This window comes from Ictalurus furcatus, chromosome 24, assembly GCF_023375685.1.
Source record: "Ictalurus furcatus strain D&B chromosome 24, Billie_1.0, whole genome shotgun sequence".
NCBI lineage: Eukaryota > Metazoa > Chordata > Actinopteri > Siluriformes > Ictaluridae > Ictalurus > Ictalurus furcatus.
In genome coordinates this window covers 2,431,420-2,451,044 of record NC_071278.1, presented here as the reverse complement: position 1 = coordinate 2,451,044, position 19,625 = coordinate 2,431,420, and the positions used below count along the sequence as shown (strand labels likewise).

General features: G+C 43.3%; 1 protein-coding gene across 1 annotated transcript in view; it reads right to left on the bottom strand.

The window, feature by feature from the left end:
• adgrl1a (adhesion G protein-coupled receptor L1a) overlaps positions 1-18,884 on the bottom strand; it is a 133,465-nt gene extending 114,581 nt beyond the window's left edge. Inside the window, exon 1 of the mRNA XM_053613494.1 lies at positions 18,146-18,884. Coding sequence (XP_053469469.1) covers positions 18,146-18,215 — 70 coding nt within the window. The 5' untranslated portion in view covers positions 18,216-18,884. The remainder of the gene's footprint in view (positions 1-18,145) is intronic.
• Positions 18,885-19,625: the final 741 nt, after the last annotated feature.

The window sequence follows — 19,625 nt, the reverse complement described above, 5'->3', positions numbered from 1 at the left end:
CTGGTCCGTTGAGTTATTAGAACATAATGCACACCCCAAGGTGGTAATACAGGAGTTACACCTCGGGTGTGTGTTATTTTCTAATAATTCAACGTACCGGAGTCAATTATTCCGCTTACACCACAGTTCACACACCTCGAGACATCACTCAGATGTTTTATTTCAAGACATTCGTCAGGCTTTTGTCCTTAAAACACTCTCGAGAGTGTGTGTGGGGGACTAATTTATTACGCAGGTCATCTCAAACCTCCGTCACTAATTCCAAACCGTCATTTAACGTCACAGCGGAGGCTCGAGCCATTGATATGCAGTTATTGGAGAGAGAGAGAGAGAGAGAGAGAGAGAGAGAGTTCACTGTTTTTTATTTTATTTTATGCTGATAATATAAAAAATAAATACTTGTTCATGGGGTGTATCGCTTTTTTACTACTGCAGAAAATACAACAAATAAGTAAATAAATATTGATACTTGTTCACCGGCTTATCACACATTCTCTCTCTCTCTCTCTCTCGCTCTCTCTCTCTAATAACTGCATATCAGTAGCTCAAGCCTCCGCTTCGCCTCGTAGCCGCATTCATTACCACCTCGGCTGCGCGTTATTTGTCTAATAATTCAGCGGCCCGTCGTCATATACATATACACATATATATATATATATATATATACACTCCGTATGAAACATTTATGATGAGCTCATGCCGTGCATCACTCGTTTCACCCATCAAAAACGATCACATTAAGGACCACGGCGTCGGCGTCGGATACACACCGAGAGAGGAAATCAGCAGAGAGTGATTCAGCAGAAAAAATAAATATCCTTCTTTATAAGACTGTTAAAAAACACGGGCTCCGTAACGCTCCGCCTCCCTGAAAGAAAAATCCCGCAGGCGGTTCAGTAACGTTGAAAGCGAAAGACGTAGTAAATTGCGGTCGTGGTTATGATTACGATATTGCCGATAATTCGATAGTGGTAACCGAATACGCGGACCACGACGAGGACCAGAGGGCTGAGCGTGCTGCTAAGCAACGAATGAAACACTCTGTGTCGTGCTGTTCCAGGAAAACAATCGACCCCTCGCTCGTTAACATCCTGGAATGGATTCTTTTCCTATAACAGCGCGTCACGAGGTGTTTTAAAATATATATATATATATAATGTGTATAATTATTTTTTAATTCCTCTCATAAAACAGCAATTTTCCAACAGGTGCCATTTTTTTATTCGTTAAAGAAGAAGAATTTTTTAACGAGAGCCCCATGAAGGCTGTCGGGAGAGCGGGAGAGAGCGCAGCCGCGCCCATAAACCTGTTAAAGAGGATGAGTGTCAAGCGGCTGCCCTGCCACTGCATTAGACACTTAATTAACCTCTTTGTGCACTGATCCGAGTCTCTCTCGCTCTTTCTCTCGCTCTCTGTCTCTCCTTCATCCTCTCATCCTCTGTGCATAAGTGTGTGTTTATGTGCTTAAGGCTTGTTTATAATTTACAAGAGCGTTTGGTGTTAGCAGCTTGACTGACACCCATGTTAACGGCGTGGAGGTGCTGGTGTCAGAACACACACACACACACACACACACACACACACACACACACATTATGGCTGAGAGTTAAACAAAGTGTACAATGTGTAAGATTTTCAGTGCAGATTTGGGAATGTGGACTGCGGGCATAAAAACTCGAATCTAATCATCTAACGTTCAGACGGATCAGACGGATTTTTTGTATATATGATATGAGAAGTCCAATCTATTCTTTTCCAGTCAGATTTAAGCCACACTGGATGCGCTTTCAAGTCGATATCTGCACATCTTAATCAGTCAAGTCGGGTGTTTTTCTTCTCATTTGGTTCTTCATGCCAGAAATTCGAACAACAACAACAACAACAACAACAACAAGGAAATTCCTGGAGACGCCTTCCTTTTTTGTTTCTTGTTTATTATTATCCTTACGCTACGTCCGAATCGATCCACATCGATCTGAAAACCGTATTTTCGTTTTAAAGCGTTCACGTCCCTACACTGCGCGTGCGTAAAAACGTAAGACGCTTCGGCTGGCATCTCGTCCTCGTGCTCCACCGCCGAATAGCGATTTGCGAGTCAGCGTTCCGTCCCTGCGACGCGATCTGAAGGGCGTACGAAGCGACGTCGACCTTCAACGGCGCCATCAGACTGGACGGCAGCTACAACTTCTGCAGCACGACGTCGTCCGCCATCTTGTTTGTTTTGAGTTAAATGGGTCACGTGACGCCTTAAATAGCCTTACATTGGAGAGTCCAAGTTTTGGTAACTACTCTGCGAATCAAACTACGAACAAATCAAATTCGGTTTTGCGTAAAGTCTGAAAATTGGACTTTTAAGGTGTTTAAGGTGCACTGAATCATATATTTTTTTTTTTTTTAAAGTCAAAAGTCAAAGCATTTCCAATCGCAGCACTCGGACACAGTGAGCCTGCCGACGCAAAATCAGATCAATTAACTGCAATAAAACCCCTGATTTGTTTCCAACTTGCCGTAATAACGGTGATCGATGCGTGCGATTTCGGCATCGACCGAAACAATCCTGACTATTATTCGGTTTCGTGATTATCGCATTATCGATACGGGTGATGTAGCAGAGATCGGAAACAAGCAGGCAGAGCGATTACATAGGAAATCCATATTCCTAACTGGCACACACACACACACACACACACACACACACACACACACAAAACAACAAACAAAAACATCGGGTCAGGAAAATAAAGTCCTGAGGATCAGGAAGACTTCACGAGGACAGCTGTTTACGGAAGTGTTTACTGGGTGTTAATGAGTGGGCGGAGTCAGGAGGGCTGTCCGTCTGGTTTCACACCATGTTGCTCAGGGGATAATTTATCTGCTGTGTTAAACAGCCGAATATGTCGGAAATCACTGTGGAACAGCTACGCACATTCAGAGACTTTACGTTTGCACTAGCTAGAGACAGGCGACCTTTCGTTTTTCGACGCCGCGACTTCAGCGACGTTAGAAGTAGCCTGAAAGCTTCCTCGGACGTTTCATCAGTCAAACGCTCACAACTTTAGTTCCTACCTACAATCCGTTCCTATTTACTATGTACTGTCCGTACAGGATTTCGCACAGGTTTATTTTTTGGTTTGTTTTTTTTTTTTAGATTGCTGCGGCCATATTGGTAAACGGGTCCTTTTAGCCGTACTCACATTCGACGCACGTGAATCGAACAGCGCTTCAGCCGAACGCGGCGTGTCTCGGTCCGAACCTGCGGTCATTTAAAAAAATCGCAAGCTCCTCCGGATATCGCTTGGGTTTGCGTTCAATTCTGCGATCGCGAAATCCTGGAAGGACCGACTGTTTGACGCACGCGAACGGGAAAAATACAACGTCCTTATCCTGACCTTTAACGTGTAGAATGACTTCACGAAGAAAGTAGCTGGAGATCACCGGTGGCCTCTGGCGAGCGTGCGTAGCTACTGTATTACGGTTAGCTCGCCTTGCTAATCGACCAAATCCGTTCACGAAACGAACGCGTAGTACGACGTTCAATCGGTAACTAAAGCGGTGTACATACATCCTATAGTGAGATGCATGCTATACATTTTTCTACTAAACCACCGTTATTCTAACTAACAAACTAAAGATCTGCACAGGCCACGCCCACAAGAGACAAACTACAAGGACTTACTAGCGTGAAGGTGATTTTCCGCCATGGGTGCGCCATACAGATTATTTAAAAATCACCTGTGTGTACAGTAGTTCTCGCCTCCAGATCTACACGTGCTTAGCAGCACGGCTGTTGGTGGACACGATGCGTATTCACCCTCGAAGCTTACATAGCAACGGTAACCAAGCGTGAACCAGGCAAGGTTATAGATCGGTCAAATATGCTGATGCAAAGACGTGATATCGGCACGCGCCTGACCCCATTACTCGTTCCCGCCGCTTTATTGGCCGGGGCTGGTACAGGCGTGTTGGGATTTTCAACATGACAGTATGAGGAGATTTTTTAGAAGAGCGTGTTTTAAAATAGCAACGCCTCTACCCATTGTGAATGAGAACAGGCAGGGGACAACCTCCTCCATCCTGCCTCCCTGCTTTTTTACCTGCGCGCCTGCTCCCAGCTGAGAATAATTAAGCTCCCACTCTCTCGCGACTGCCACTTCTGCACTCCAAACTTTTCTTTTTTTTTTTTTTCTTTTTTTTTTTTTTAGAGCAATAATGGTCATGTCATTCACCGTGACTTGTCGGCTGCTTAAACCCGAATTCCCTGTAAACTAGCGCGTGCTGCAGAGTGAAGAGTGCGGGAAGTGAGAGCTGGGCGTCACTCATTTTAACAAGCTGATTAGGGGACGTGAATAGGGGAAGTTTTTTTCTCCCGAAAACCCACATTCTGTCAAATCAGTCCGATAAAGACGTCCCAAAAAAACAACAAAAAAAAACCAAACAAAACCAAAACAAAAAACCGAGAGCTCCAAGAGTTTTCTGTCAAAACGGAAATGTTAGAAACGTCAATGTATGGGAGTGGGTGGGATTATAGATGTCAATTTTTTTTAAAAACACGCTGTACAAAAACAACGCGAAATTTGTGGGACGTTTATGAATCGGGCTGCTGCCTGAAAATGTGTCACGCGATGCAGAATGCTCTACGCACTCGCTAAATGAGCTGTAAGTGTTACTGAGCGTCTTGCAGAACCAGACGTGGTTCTTCTGGAGACCTTGACTGTCGCGCTCGCTTCTTATTTTCGCAGCTAAATCCAGCAGCCTGTCTATGCATATATGTATCTATGCATCTATGAATCTATACATCTATGCATATATGTACATATGTATCTATATATCTATGAATCTATGTATCTATGCATCTATGAATCTATATATCTATGCATATATGTATATATGTATCTATATATCTATGAATCTATATATCTATGCATCTATGAATCTATGTATATATGCATCTATGAATCTATATATCTATGCATATATGTATATATGTATCTATATAACTATGAATCTATGAATCTATATATCTATGAATCTATATATCTATGAATCTATATATCTATGCATATATGTATCTATATATCTATGAATCTATATATCTATGAATCTATGTATATAAGTATTTATATATCTATGCATATATGTATTTATGTATATATGTATCTATATATCTATGTATCTATGAATCTATATATCTATGAATCTATATATCTATGCATATATGTATATATGTATCTATATATCTATGAATCTATGTATCTATGCATCTATGAATCTATATATCTATGAATCTATATATCTATGAATCTATATATCTATGCATATATGTATCTATGAATCTATATATCTATGAATCTATGTATCTATGCATATATGTATATATGTATCTATATAACTATGAATCTATATATCTATGTATCTATGAATCTATGTATCTATGCATCTATGAATCTATGTATATATGCATCTATGAATCTATATATCTATGCATATATGTATATATGTATCTATATAACTATGAATCTATGAATCTATATATCTATGAATCTATGTATCTATGCATCTATGAATCTATATATCTATGTATCTATATATCTATGAATCTATATATCTATGAATCTATGTATATAAGTATTTATATATCTATGCATATATGTATTTATGTATATATGTATCTATATATCTATGTATCTATGAATCTATATATCTATGAATCTATGTATCTATGCATCTATGAATCTATATATCTATGCATATATGTATATATGTATCTATATATCTATGAATCTATGTATCTATGCATCTATGAATCTATATATCTATGAATCTATATATCTATGAATCTATATATCTATGCATATATGTATCTATATATCTATATATCTATGTATCTATGAATCTATATATCTATGAATCTATGTGTCTATGCATCTATGAATCTATATATCTATGCATATATGTATATATGTATCTATATAACTATGAATCTATGAATCTATATATCTATGAATCTATATATCTATGAATCTATGAATCTATATATCTATGAATCTATGTATCTATGCATCTATGAATCTATATATCTATGCATATATGTATCTATATATCTATGTATCTATATATCTATGAATCTATATATCTATGAATCTATGTATATAAGTATTTATATATCTATGCATATATGTATTTATGTATATATGTATCTATATATCTATGTATCTATGAATCTATATATCTATGAATCTATGTATATATGCATCTATGAATCTATATATCTATGCATATATGTATATATGTATCTATATATCTATGAATCTATATATCTATGAATCTATGTATATAAGTATTTATATATCTATGCATATATGTATTTATGTATCTATGTATCTATATATCTATGAATCTATGAATCTATATATCTATGCACCTATGCATATATGTATTTATGTATCTATATATCTATGAATCTATATATCTATGAATCTATGTATATATGTATCTATATATCTATGCATATATGTATTTATGTATCTATGTATCTATGAATCTATATATCTCCGCATCTATGAATCGCGATCAGAGAAATGAACAGTACAAACACGGAAATTCCGCAATATTCGGAGGAGCTTGCAAATTTTCAAAATGACCGCAGATTTTCCGCAGATTCCGTCACGTGACGTCGTCACATCTCCCGACAAACCTCGCATCGTTTTTCTGTGATTGCCGCAGCTAAAAACGTTCGATTTTTCTGCGGCCTTTTTCAGAATCTGCCATGCGACTTTTTTTTGTTGCGGAAAAGTACTTGGATCGCACGGAATCGTTTCGCGCGGCCTTTCGCAATGATGTTCGTTGGTAAACGAGACCTTTTAGCTGTACTCACGTTCGGCGCACGTGAATCGCGGAGAACGCTTTGGCCGATCGCGCGTCGTGCCGACGTCTCGGCCCAGATCCGCGGAAAATCTGCGGTCATTTCGAACGGTCGCGAATATCGTGGCGTTTCCTCGATTTCGCGTTCATTTCAAAACAAAAACAAAAAAGGAAGCGCCAAAAAAAAAATCTGCAAGTTGCATCGCAAAATGTGAAAAAAATTTCAGAAAGCCACGGCAAAATCACAGCGTTTTTGACCGGAACAATCACAAACAAAACCTCCATGAAATCCGGTCTGGACTGATTATACTCCAGATATTTTACAGATGTAAAAAAGAACTTAACATACAGATGTGCATACTTCTATAATCCAGGCATAACCCACAACACGACAGCTGGACGTGTCACGTTGTTGTTGTTGTTTGTGTGATAACTCCATGTGTAATGAATAAACGGCTTCTCTACACGCCTACAGTATGGATCGCTATTCATCTATTCGCAGACGCACCTGTCGTCGAGTGTACCTCGTTCCGAGATGAACCTTTTGTCCGTTTGTACGATCGACAGAAGCACCTTCGCGAGTGAGTAATAACTCTGACCTGGAATCTGATTCCACACTTCGGACGGTGCGGAAGGAAAAAAGCCGAGTGGGATTCAGCCTCGCCGTGTCCTCGCAGCTTAAATACAAAGAAATCCTCTGAGCTAATAATAAACATCGGGATCTAATAAACCGCGTGATAAAAGAACGATGGTGGCTCGTTTGCGACTCTCTGCCTCAGAGACCGACACGGTTTTCCGCTTTCTGAAAATCGCTTTATTGTGTGTGATGCAAACTCTTAGAAAACTTAGAAACCTTAAGGCGAGCGTTCCCGAAAAGAGAACCTCACCATCTCCGCTTTTGTTTTGTCCGTTTATTTCACACATTAAATATTGCGAATATCGCTCTAACTCCTGTATAAAGATGGATGTTGTGTGCTAATTTTTTTTTTTTTTTTTTAAATGTTTTCCGGGAAACGTGTTCAAACGAGCCACGGTTGAATAAGTAAAAATAAATAAATAAATAAAAAAGTCGACGTGCTATTTTAGTCTTTTGCGCCATCCTGAGACGGGGCACGGGCTTAGGAGTTGGACAAACATCTGCGCTCAGCTCCCGGCGTTAATTCCTCAAAAACACACCAGTGACCATGAACAAAATGAGCATGAAAACACGCGGGAATGTGTTTACTGAATGTGGATTTACAAGCGTGAGGTTAGCGAACAGATTAGCCAGAAGTTTCTCTGTGTTCGGTGTTTTGTCAGCGCTTCGTTTCTTATTGGTTTTTCAAAAGAGATCTGTTTCAAGGAACGCAGAAAGGTCCCACAACACCGGCAAATCCGTGCAAGGAACATTCCTTCCATTTTTTTTCCGTTTTTTAATTGTGTCACTCACGCTCAAGAAGGCAGCACGATAGAATAAGAGGCAGGCAGGGGGGTGTAAACTTTCGAACAGGATGATCGGTGTGAACTTTTATTATTTTGTCTTCTGGGAAACGTGTCAATGTTTTATGTAGCTTCCGAAGGGCGGTACTAAATGTACTAAACGAACACGTGCGTTTTAGTTCTCGTTTTCACATTCAACACGTGAATGAACACGTGCGTTTAAGTTCTCGTTTTCACATTCAACACGTGAACGAACACGTGCGTTTTAGTTCTCGTTTTCACATTTAACACGTGCGTTTTAGTTCTCGTTTTCACATTCAACACGTGAATGAACACGTGCGTTTTAGTTCTCGTTTTTACATTCAACACGTGAACGAACACGTGCGTTTTAGTTCTTGCTTTCACATTTAACACGTGAACGAACACGTGCGTTTTAGTTCTCGCTTTCACATTCAACACGTGAACGAACACGTGCATTTTAGTTCTCGTTTTCACATTCAACACGTGAACGAACACGTGCGTTTTAGTTCTCGTTTTCACATTTAACACGTGAACGAACACGTGCGTTTAAGTTCTCGTTTTCACATTTAACACGTGAACGAACACGTGCGTTTAAGTTCTCGTTTTCACATTCAACACGTGAACGAACACGTGCGTTTAAGTTCTCGTTTTCACATTTAACACGTGAACGAACACGTGCGTTTAAGTTCTCGTTTTCACATTTAACACGTGAACGAACACGTGCGTTTAAGTTCTCGTTTTCACATTTAACACGTGAACGAACACGTGCGTTTTAGTTCTCGTTTTCACATTTAACACGTGAACGAACACGTGCGTTTTAGTTCTCGCTTTCACATTTAACACGTGAACGAACACGTGCGTTTTAGTTCTCGTTTTCACATTTAACACGTGAACGAACACGTGCGTTTTAGTTCTCGCTTTCACATTCAACACGTGAACGAACACGTGTGTTTTAGTTCTCGTTTTCACATTTAACACGTGCGTTTTAGTTCTCGTTTTCACATTTAACACGTGAACGAACGTGTTTTAGTTCTTGCTTTCACATTCAACACGTGAACGAACACGTGCGTTTTAGTTCTCATTTTCACATTTAACACGTGAACGAACACGTGCGTTTTAGTTCTCGCTTTCACATTTAACACGTGAACGAACACGTGCGTTTTAGTTCTCGTTTTCACATTCAACACGTGAACGAACATGTGCGGTTCTATGATTGTTGTTCTTTTCTTTTGCACATAATACACGTCTTTTCTCGCCTTTTTGAATACACGAACGGACACGTGCGTGAAAACGCATTAAAGTTCCCGTGAAGCGTCCTTGAAACGCACGGCGTTGTTCTTTGCGTTGATGCGATTTCCACTGAAACAGGAAGTCAGGGCGGGACGTATCGACCGGCTGCTCCACCTTTCTAAATTCGCCAACAGCGTTTAGCTTACCTCACGCGTGAGTAGTCGCTGGCGTAACAACACCAGTTAGAAACCTGAATAAAACGTGCATTCGAACCGCCAGACACATTCACGACACGACCTATGTGTGCTGATACGATTTCTCTCTCACACGAAAACAACAACAACTTCAGCAAGACGATGTTTATAACGTCGTTTCAGGTTCTAGTGAGCGTTTGATTGGACAGAAAATCTGATGGGAAGCTGAAGTGCAGGATGATGTCATCAAAATCGTCGATCCGTATCGGTGCTAGAGAGAGAGGGAGAGAGAGGGAGAGAGAGAGAGAGAGAGAGAGAGAGAGAGAGAGAGAGAGAGTACGTATATCTTCTAAATGCGGATTTGGTCCTTGTTTTGGATCGCACTAGCTTAAAGGCAACCTTAAGTCTGAGATATTCATACTAAACGCCACTAAACATCCATTTTGATTTCACGGGGACTTTAACAAACACATGCACTGCCCCCCCCCCCCGCCCCCCTCCCCCTCGCCTTCCTTTCACTATTCCTTCTATCATTTTCTTATTGCACATGGATGTTTTTGTTTTCTTTTTTTGAATTTATTTTCCACACATGAACGAACACACACGTTACTGTGAGCTATTCATATCCTATGAGCGTCTGCTCGGGTATCGTACCCTTCGCGGGCCGAGCGAGAAGGCGTCTCTGGTCTCGCGAGTGGAGCAGGACTGCGGCAGCGCGCGTGGGGTTTCGAAATCCCTCGGAGCGGCGAGATTAATAAAGACAGTCTGGTCCGTGATTGCATTACCACCTGCTGAGGCCATTATTTATTCTAACTGTACCCGGAGCCTTAAAACGCCGACGTTACCCGACTCCGGTGTAAACACGACTGAATGTTAGCTTTATAAAGCTAAATATGAGCTTTTTTCCCATAGCTAATAAGAACAAACTCAGCTGTGGGTACTGGATGTCAGTCAGAGGAGAATAAAGGGGATAATGAATAGGATCGGATCATCGGGAGTTAATTAATAGGACAAAACCTGAAGCCTCCACATGATACAGTTTTGATTCTTAAGGTTTGTTTTGCTACGATACGATACGATACGATACAATGGCTGAGTTAAAAAAAAAAAAAAACTATTTACACCCCAGTCGTCTGTCATTTTTGGATAATAATCGATTTATGATTGCTGCCTCGATTTATTCCGATCGCTGCCTTTTAAACCGACAGGTCGGTCCCGATCGACCCACTCCGAAGAATTAACAGCTCGTTAAAATGTAAAAAACAAAAAAAACAAAAAGGGTAAATAAATAGAAGGTGTGGTGTGTTCTGTAGGACAGAAACCGTGTTTATTCCGTCAAGCGTCTGCTCATTTATCACTGAAATCGAAGCGTCGCTGTGTTGAAGAGAAAGAGGCGAGCTGATCTGATTGGGTATCAAAAAACATCACGACTCCGCCCCCTTTTTTTTTTTTTACAAATTGGCACCCTTCGCCAGATCATCACGTTTTTCGGCACCATCACACCGTCCATAACACCCTCTGCCTTATTATCAGTTCCCTGTGTACCAAAGGAGAGCCATAACGCCTGTTACACACACACACACACACACACACACACACACACACACATGCTCTATAGCTCACGAGCACTTTAATATAACAGAGTATCATCACAGCCCTATATCTCAGACGTAAATAAATCACACACACACACACACACACACACTCAGACAGTGCAGAATAGGCGTCTGTGGCATCTTCAAAGAAACCCCCGCCGCCGCTGCCCCCCCCCTTCTGTCCCAGTATATATTCAAAGGCCATCCATTAACCTTTCCCTCTCACAGACCTGCCTGTGATCCCCAGCTCTCAGACACACACTTTGAACAACCACACACTCCGAGAAAGAGCGCGAGAGAGAGAGAGAGAGAGAGAGAGAGAGAGAGAGAGCGAGAGAGAGTAAAAAAGATATAAAGAAGAGTGTGAGAGAGTGAGGAGCGCGGGAACATCCAGGAACGAGTCCACTTGGCGGCCGTCTTGAGGACGGGCAGGTCGCAGAGGTTCACTTCCTCTGTGAACTGAACAAAAAAAACAAACCCTGAAAGATTTTCTTTGATAAGCAAAAAAAAAAAAAAAAGTCCTGCTGGTTAAGAAAAGATTAAAAAAAAAAAGAGAAAAGAATGAAAGGTCATGCGAAGAGAGGGACACACTACAGCCTTCACTGCACAACACACTGCGGAATGTCACAGCCTGAGGGACACGACGTCCTGCACACGCGCGCTCACACACACACACACACACACACACACCTACAACATACAACATCAGCTGTACTTTATTTATATCTAGAGAAAGAAGAACATGAGTGAACAGGAAGGATGAAAGTGAAGCAGAGACAGCAGGTTATGGACAGAGAGAGAGAGAGAGAGAGAGAGAGAGAGAATGTGTGCAAAAAGGAAGAGAAAAACGTGCAAAGAAGCGATAGAAGGGGGGGGGGTTAAAGCCGACGGGGGAGGCAGTAAAAAAATGAGTGAGGAAGAGGCGTGTGGGAAAGGAAAATAGAGTGAGAGGGGGAAAGAGAATGGAGGGATGGAGGTTACAAAAAAAGGGCGAAGAGACAGAGTGAGGGAAAAGACGGGGAAATGAGAGATGAGAAGAGAATAAAGGAAAAGAGAGAGAGAGAGAGAGAGGAAGATGGAGCGAGGAAAAGAGATAGGTAGAGGGAAGGAGGGAATGAAAGAGGATGAAGGAAAACAAGTGGGCTGAGAGCGAGTGAGAGAGAGAACGAGAAGTTAGAAGCAGAGAAAAAGGAGCGAATGGGGAAGAGAGTGATGAAGGAGGGAGAGATAGAGTGAATGAGGGTGAAGTGAAAGAGAGCGAAACATGGAGAAAGGGGGAATATGGCGAGGTGTGGAGAAAGCGAGAGAATGAGTGAGACGAATGAAAAGAAAGAATGGGAGAAGTGGAAGAGGAAGAGAACAAGAAAGAAGAGATGAATGAGAGAGAGAGAGAGAGAGAGGGAGAGATGTTTGGGGAAGAGGAAGAAAATAGTGGTGAGGATGGGGAAAGAGGAGAAAATGCAAGGAGAGAGGAGAGAAAGAAAGAGGTAGGGAAGAGAGAGAAACGAGTGTGAACAGGGTGTGAACGGTGGACGGAAAGAAAGAGAGAAGAAGGAAGGATAAAGACTGTGAAAGAGGGAGAAATTGTATAGAGGGAAGGAACGTAAGGAAAGCGAGAGGTAGGAGAGAGAGAGAGAGAGAGAGAGAGAGAGAGAGAGGGAGAGCGAGATGGTGAGAATGATGGAGAGAAAAGTGAAGAAAGGGAGTGAGAAAAGGATGAAAGAGGGAGGGAATGTAGGGAAATAAAAGAGAGACCAAAGAGAGATGTGGAGAAAAAAGAATAACAGTGTAGAATGATGAAGAGCGAGAAAGAGAGAAAGAGCGAGAGAGAGAGAGATGGGGAGATTGAGAGAAAGAAAGGGAAGAGAGAGAGACGAGGAGAGAGAGAGAAAGAAAGGGAAGGGAGAGAGACAGAGAGAGAGGGAAAGAGAGAAAGAAAACGAAAAGAGAGAGAGAGACAGAGTGGGAAAGAGAGAAAGATAGTAGAGAGAGAGAGAGAGAGAGAGGCGGGGAGAGAGAGAGTGAGAAAGAAAGAAAAGAGAGAGAGAGAAAGAGATGGGGAGAGAGAGAAAGAAAGGAAAGAGCGAGCGAGAGAGAGAGAGAACAGAGTGTGAAAAATGTTGAAGAAACAGGAAAAAGAGAGAGGTAGGGAAGAGAGAGCGTCTGAACAGGGTGTGAATGGTGGATGGAATGAAAGCGCGAGAAAAGAATGATAAAGACTGGGAAAGAAAATGTATAGAGGGAAGGAAAGTAAGGAACGCGAGAGGTAGGAAAGAGAGAGAGAGAGAGAGAGAGAGAGAGAGAGTGGGGTGGGGGGGGGTGGAATTGGTTAGAACGATTAAGAGAAAGAGGAAGAAGGATGATGAAGGGGATGAAAGAGGGAGGGAATGTAAAGAGAGATGAGTAGGAAGAGGAAAAGAGAGACGGATGTGTCGAGAAGCGGATGCGGTGGAACGACGGATGACGGTAAATAGAGGAAGAAAGGGGGAGGAGCCGGATGGAGGGAGAATGAGTGGCGTTTGACTGACTGGAGCTGTGTGAAACACACACACACACACACACACACACACACACACACACACACAGCTTCACGGAGCACTTGATGCCGCATCCTCGGCCTGATTACGCCTCTCCAGCGCGCCGCGCTTTTCACTTCTGCATTAAAATGCATGTGTGAATGCGGCCTGCGAGCTTCAAGCGCCTCATCGACGGCGCATCCACAGAGGCCAAACAAACGGCGGCATCATCAAACATTCAGAGAGGAGAAGAGCCGAGAGCAGCTGCGCATTCACTCAGAGCAAAAAAACACAACAAAAAAAAAAACGAGAGGATAAGCGGCGCGAAGAGAAGAGGAGGAGAAGAAAGTCAGGATTCGAGCTTCTTCTTTTCATGAAAGCGAGCCGGTTTTAGCCGTGTGTGTCAGAGAACAAAAAAACAGATGACATCATCAATCAAGTTGAACACAATGAAGCCATGACAAGCCCAAGCCATGACACTACCTCCACCATGCTGGACTGATGAGCTTGCATGTTTCAGATCAGGAGAATTTCTCCATCACTCTGGTGGAGGTTCCATCTTGGTTCCAGAACTTTTCTGGCTCGTCTGTGGATTTCTTTGAGGTTTGCATCTTGTGGTGGATTGTGACCCCTTCAGCCCTGCCCCGTGGAGGCTGTTGGTGATGTCACTGACTGCTCTTTTGGGGTTTTTCCGTCTCAGCTCTCGCCATGTTTTCCTCGGCGGACCCGTCCGGCGTCCGCTCGTTACTACACCAGACGTTTCGTCCTTTATCAGGACGTTCCGAATTGCCATATCGGCTATACCCGATGCTCATGCAATGGCTCTGATTGATTTTCCATCTTGTCTTAGCTTCAAAATGGCTCGCTTTTCTCCCATAGACAGCTCTCCGGTCTTCGTGTAGGTTTATCCCTTTTTAAACGACAAACGCAGTCTTCACAGGCGGAACCCAGCGTTCAGAGCGAGTCATTCTATAAACGGTCAATCTAAGAGGGTAACACCTGGGTAACAAGAAACACCTGTCAGTCCCGTGTTCCAATATTTTCGATCGCTCAGAAAACGGAAGGTACCGCGTTTTAGGCCGTTTAACACGTCTAGATGTAAATACGAGGAAACGAAGGCGGAAAAATCCGGATCTGTCGGCTCATATTTGTATGTTTTGAGCTCGAACCCGAACGTCTTCGACATACCGCGGGAACGATAGAATCGGCCTCGCCGTCCCGGTACTTTCGGAGGGCACCGTGATTCTTGTGCTGAATCTAAATTAATACGACGTGCGATTTCGAGCCGTAAAAAGCAGGAGGTCTGAAGGATCTGGAGATCTGAAGGATCTGTCTTTAAATAATTTCCGCAAGAACACATTAAATCACGTGACGCTCGTCATCACGTGACGCTCGTCATCACGTGACGCTCGTCATACGCAACGTTTCCTCAGCCTGACGTTTGGTGACGTCTTACGGGTGTTGAAGATAAATTACCTTTAAATATGGAAATATTATTAAAAAACGGCTCACTCTGACAGCACACACACACACACACACACACACACACACACACACAGTATTTTAGGCTACTATATATCAGCTGATAACGTGAGAGTATCATCCTGTCTGGCTGTGTATTAAACTCCTGTCGAGCTCGCCTGTGGATTTGTCTGGTTTACATTCTCAGCGTTCCGAGGAGGACTGCGTCGGGTTCTGATGAGCATCGACGGTAATTACGGGCTGCGCGGAAACAATGGGGAGACTCGCACAATGAGAATATTAGATGAAGATGATTTAAAACTGTGATAGAAGGAGGGGTGCCATTATTTACACACATTTATTTATGCTCTCTTTTCCAAAGCAGAGACAGGCCGGAGGACGCCGTGGTGTCCGATTTCAATAAGAGCGTTGCGCTGCACGACCCGGGAGCAATCCGGACCCGGACGTGTGGCTCAGAGACGCCTCGGGAATGAAAGAACGAGTCGGAGGCAGAACACGAGGCAGCTCACATCCACTGCAGTCATCATGGGATCGAGGCCTGCGACGACGTCTCCTGCTGTGAACTGTGTCGGAAATCAGAGATCACACAAAGCGGTGTTACAGTGTGTGTGTGTGCGTGCGCGTGTGTGTGTGTGTGTGTGTGTGTGTGGAGTCTTTTGCTATGTCAACCATGATCTGATGTGTGAAAGATGAATTTAGAACAGCCGGCGAGCCGTTATGCTTTGATTTAGAGATCTAAACATTCATACATTCATTACATTCTGTGCGACTGTTCTGATTTAATTAGAGAAGAAGACAGAGGTAGAGATGCCACGCCTTCTTTCCTGGCTAATAAGCAAATAGGCCACACCTCCTTCACTGACACTACAGACACATAGACTATGCCTCCTTCTTTAAGACTGAAAGACACATAGGCCACACCTCTTTCATTAAGACTGAAATACATATAGGCCACGTCTCGTTCATTAAGACTGAAAGACACATAGGCAACGCCTCCTTCATAAAGACTGAAAGACACATAGGCCACACCTCCTTCATTAAGACTGAAAGACACATAGGCAACGCCTCCTTCATAAAGACTGAAAGACACATAGGCCACGTCTCGTTCATTAAGACTGAAAGACACATAGGCCACATCTCCTTCATTAAGACAGAAAGACACATAGGCAACGCCTCCTTCATAAAGACTGAAAGACACATAGGCCACATCTCCTTCATTAAGACAGAAAGACACATAGGCAACGCCTCCTTCATAAAGACTGAAAGACACATAGGCCACACCTCCTTCATTAGGACTGAAAGACACATAGGCCACACCTCCTTCATTAAGACTGAAAGATACATAGGCCACACCTCCTTCATAAAGACTTAGACACATAGGCCACACCTCCTTCATTAAGACTGAAAGACACATAGGCCACACCTCCTTCACTTAGACTGACACACAAATGGGCCTGACACACACACACACACACACACACACACACACACAGCCACAAAGGGATCAGAAATTTCATTTGATTTTATTAACAGTCTGTTCGTATGTGTGTGTGTGTGTGTGTGTGTGTGTGTGCGTCTGTGTGTGTGTGTGTGTGTGTGTGTGTGTGTGTGTGTGTGATCAATGATCCCGTAGCTCATCTGAGGCTTCACTAATTCTGCAGGCTGCATGTGTTAGCACTTGATAACACACAATTGATTATTAATGCATTATTAATACTGCTGGAAACACACACACACACACACACACACACACACACATACACACATACACACACACACACACACAGAGTGCACTCTGATGAAACAGTCTGATGCCAGGGGCCAAGTGTGTCCATTGGAACAGTGAACACAGCACATCAATTCAGGAGCACAGGCAAATTAAACTCGGCAAGAGCAAGAGCCACAAACACACCTGGACAAGCAAACAGTGTGACAGCGCCAGCTCCACACACACACACACACACACACACACACACACACACACACACACACACGCACACACACAGCAGGGTCCTTATTATTAACAAAAACTGACAACAATTTATCACCTGTATTTATATGTAAAAATACAAACGGAACAAAACCATTTTAAAGGTGCAGTCAGTGATTTTGCGAAAGTCGTTTTTGTAACTCAAAAACATCAAACAGATACGATTACCTTCAAAGCCACACCCCAAGAACACATACACACACACACACACACACACACACACACACACACAAGCCAAAACACCTGAACACTGGTGTGAGAGGTGGAGCTTTCTGACCTCACATGGAAGATGACTGACAGGTGAGCAGAGATGACTCTTTGCTCTGATTGGTTGGATATCTGATGTCCCACATGACATGTTTTTTTTCCTCTAGAGTTTCTCGTCTGAGCTGAAAATTTATTGAAGTTGACAGAAAATATAAAGAGTCGCTTCCTGGAGTTTGAGTCCCAGCACCAAAGTTCTCACTCACTCGCTCGCTCTCTCTCGCTCTCTCTCTCGCTCTCTCTCTCAGCAGATGGTGTGTTAGTGTCTGTGCTCTCGGCCACTGTGGCTCTGTGACCTGCTTCGATCCTCCGCCCTTTGCAGGCTTAACTACACCCCCGTTAGCAAAGCCGCTCCCGCTGATACACACAAACATCTACAGCACACATACACACACACACACAAACACACACACACACACACACACGGCGTGAGTTTGTACACAGCGCCTGCCCCCACGTTGCGTGACAAATTTAGGGGAATCGTACACATATGGCGCCAGTTGGTGCGCGGCCGTCCGTGAGCGCAGGGTGAGAGGTTTTTCAGTGTCAGTGTGAGCAGGATGCAGTACTCACCTTGAGCAGAGGGGGCGATGTTACTGAGGGTGACGGCACAGGTACACAGCAACCACAGAGCCAGAGCCATGATGGAGGGACAAGACGGCCTGGGGGGATAACAGCCTGCAGCTTCAGAGGGCCTCACTCCCTCCGTACAGGGGCGAACCTGGGAGCGGGAGAGAGAGACAAAGGAAAAGAGAGAATAAAAGACAAAGAAACAACAAGGGGGAAGAGAAGAAAAAAAAACAGGAAAAGGAAAAGAAAAGACAGACGACAAGAGAGAGACGTAGAGAAGAAAGTAGCCCGAAAAGAGACAGAGGAATAGAGAGGGGAAAGAGAAAATGGGTGAGAGAGAGAGAGAGAGAGAGAAGAGAACGAGAAAAGAGAGGGTTAGAGAGAGAGAGAGTTAAAAAGAGAGGGGAGGGTAAAGGGAGAGATGGAGGGAGGAAAAAAAGAAAGGAAAAGAGAGAGGAAGACAGTGGGGAAAAGAGAAAGACAGCAGAAAGGAAAAGAGAAGGAGAGTAAGGAAGAGAGAGAGAGAAGAGGGAAGGCAGAGAGAGAGAGAGATGAAAAGAGAGAGAGGAAGACATAAGAGAAAGAGAGTGGAAAGAGGAAAAGGGAGAGAAAGAGACAAAGAGAAGACAACAGAGGAGACATGAAAAGACAGAGGGTAAATGAGAGAGAGAGAGAGAGAGAAAGGGAGAGAGAAAAAAGAAAGGAAGGAAAAGAGAGCAAGGAAGACAGAAGGGAGACAAAGAAAGAGAGCAGAAAGAAAACAAAGGAGAGAAGTGGGAAGACAGAAGGGAAAAGAAAGGAACAGAAAAAGAGAGAAGAAAAAGAGAGAGAGAGAGAGAGTCAATGTTAATTCATTTCTTTGATTGCTAACGTTTAGTTTCTTCACTCGTTTTGCGGCGTTGTTTGTTTTTCTTTTCCTTCGCATGCAAATCTCTCATTCTCACTCTGACCGTTCAAACGTTTCCTTTCACACCGCACTCATTCCAAACAGCAGACAGCAGCCGAGACTTTCGCTGCGACACGGAATAAGAAAGGCCAAAGCCACGGCCATTTTCTCCGTTCTCTCCGTTCTCTCCGTTCCTCGGCCTCCAGTCGAGGCAGTGTTCAGAGTCCCGGGACGGAGGCGACGTGCTGCGTGCGGGAGCGAGACGCGCCACGGGACCGGACAGGCTGTGTGACTCTCGCTTACACGTTCACGTGCGCGTGGGAGAGGAGGAGAGAGAGATGGAAAGAGGGGATGTGGAAAATGAAAGAACGAGAGAGAAAGAGAGAGAGGGAGAGGGAGCGAGGGAGAGAGTGGACAGTAGCGGAGACTCAGTGTTGTGTGCCGCGGGCCCTCACACATCTCATTTGCCTAATGAAATAAATCACAAAGTGGAAAAGTGTGTGTGTGTGTGTGTGTGTGTGTGTGTGTGTGTGTGTGTGTTGTCAGAGCATGCGCTTGCCCCGGGGCTGAAACGAAGAAAAGAACGGAGACGCACTG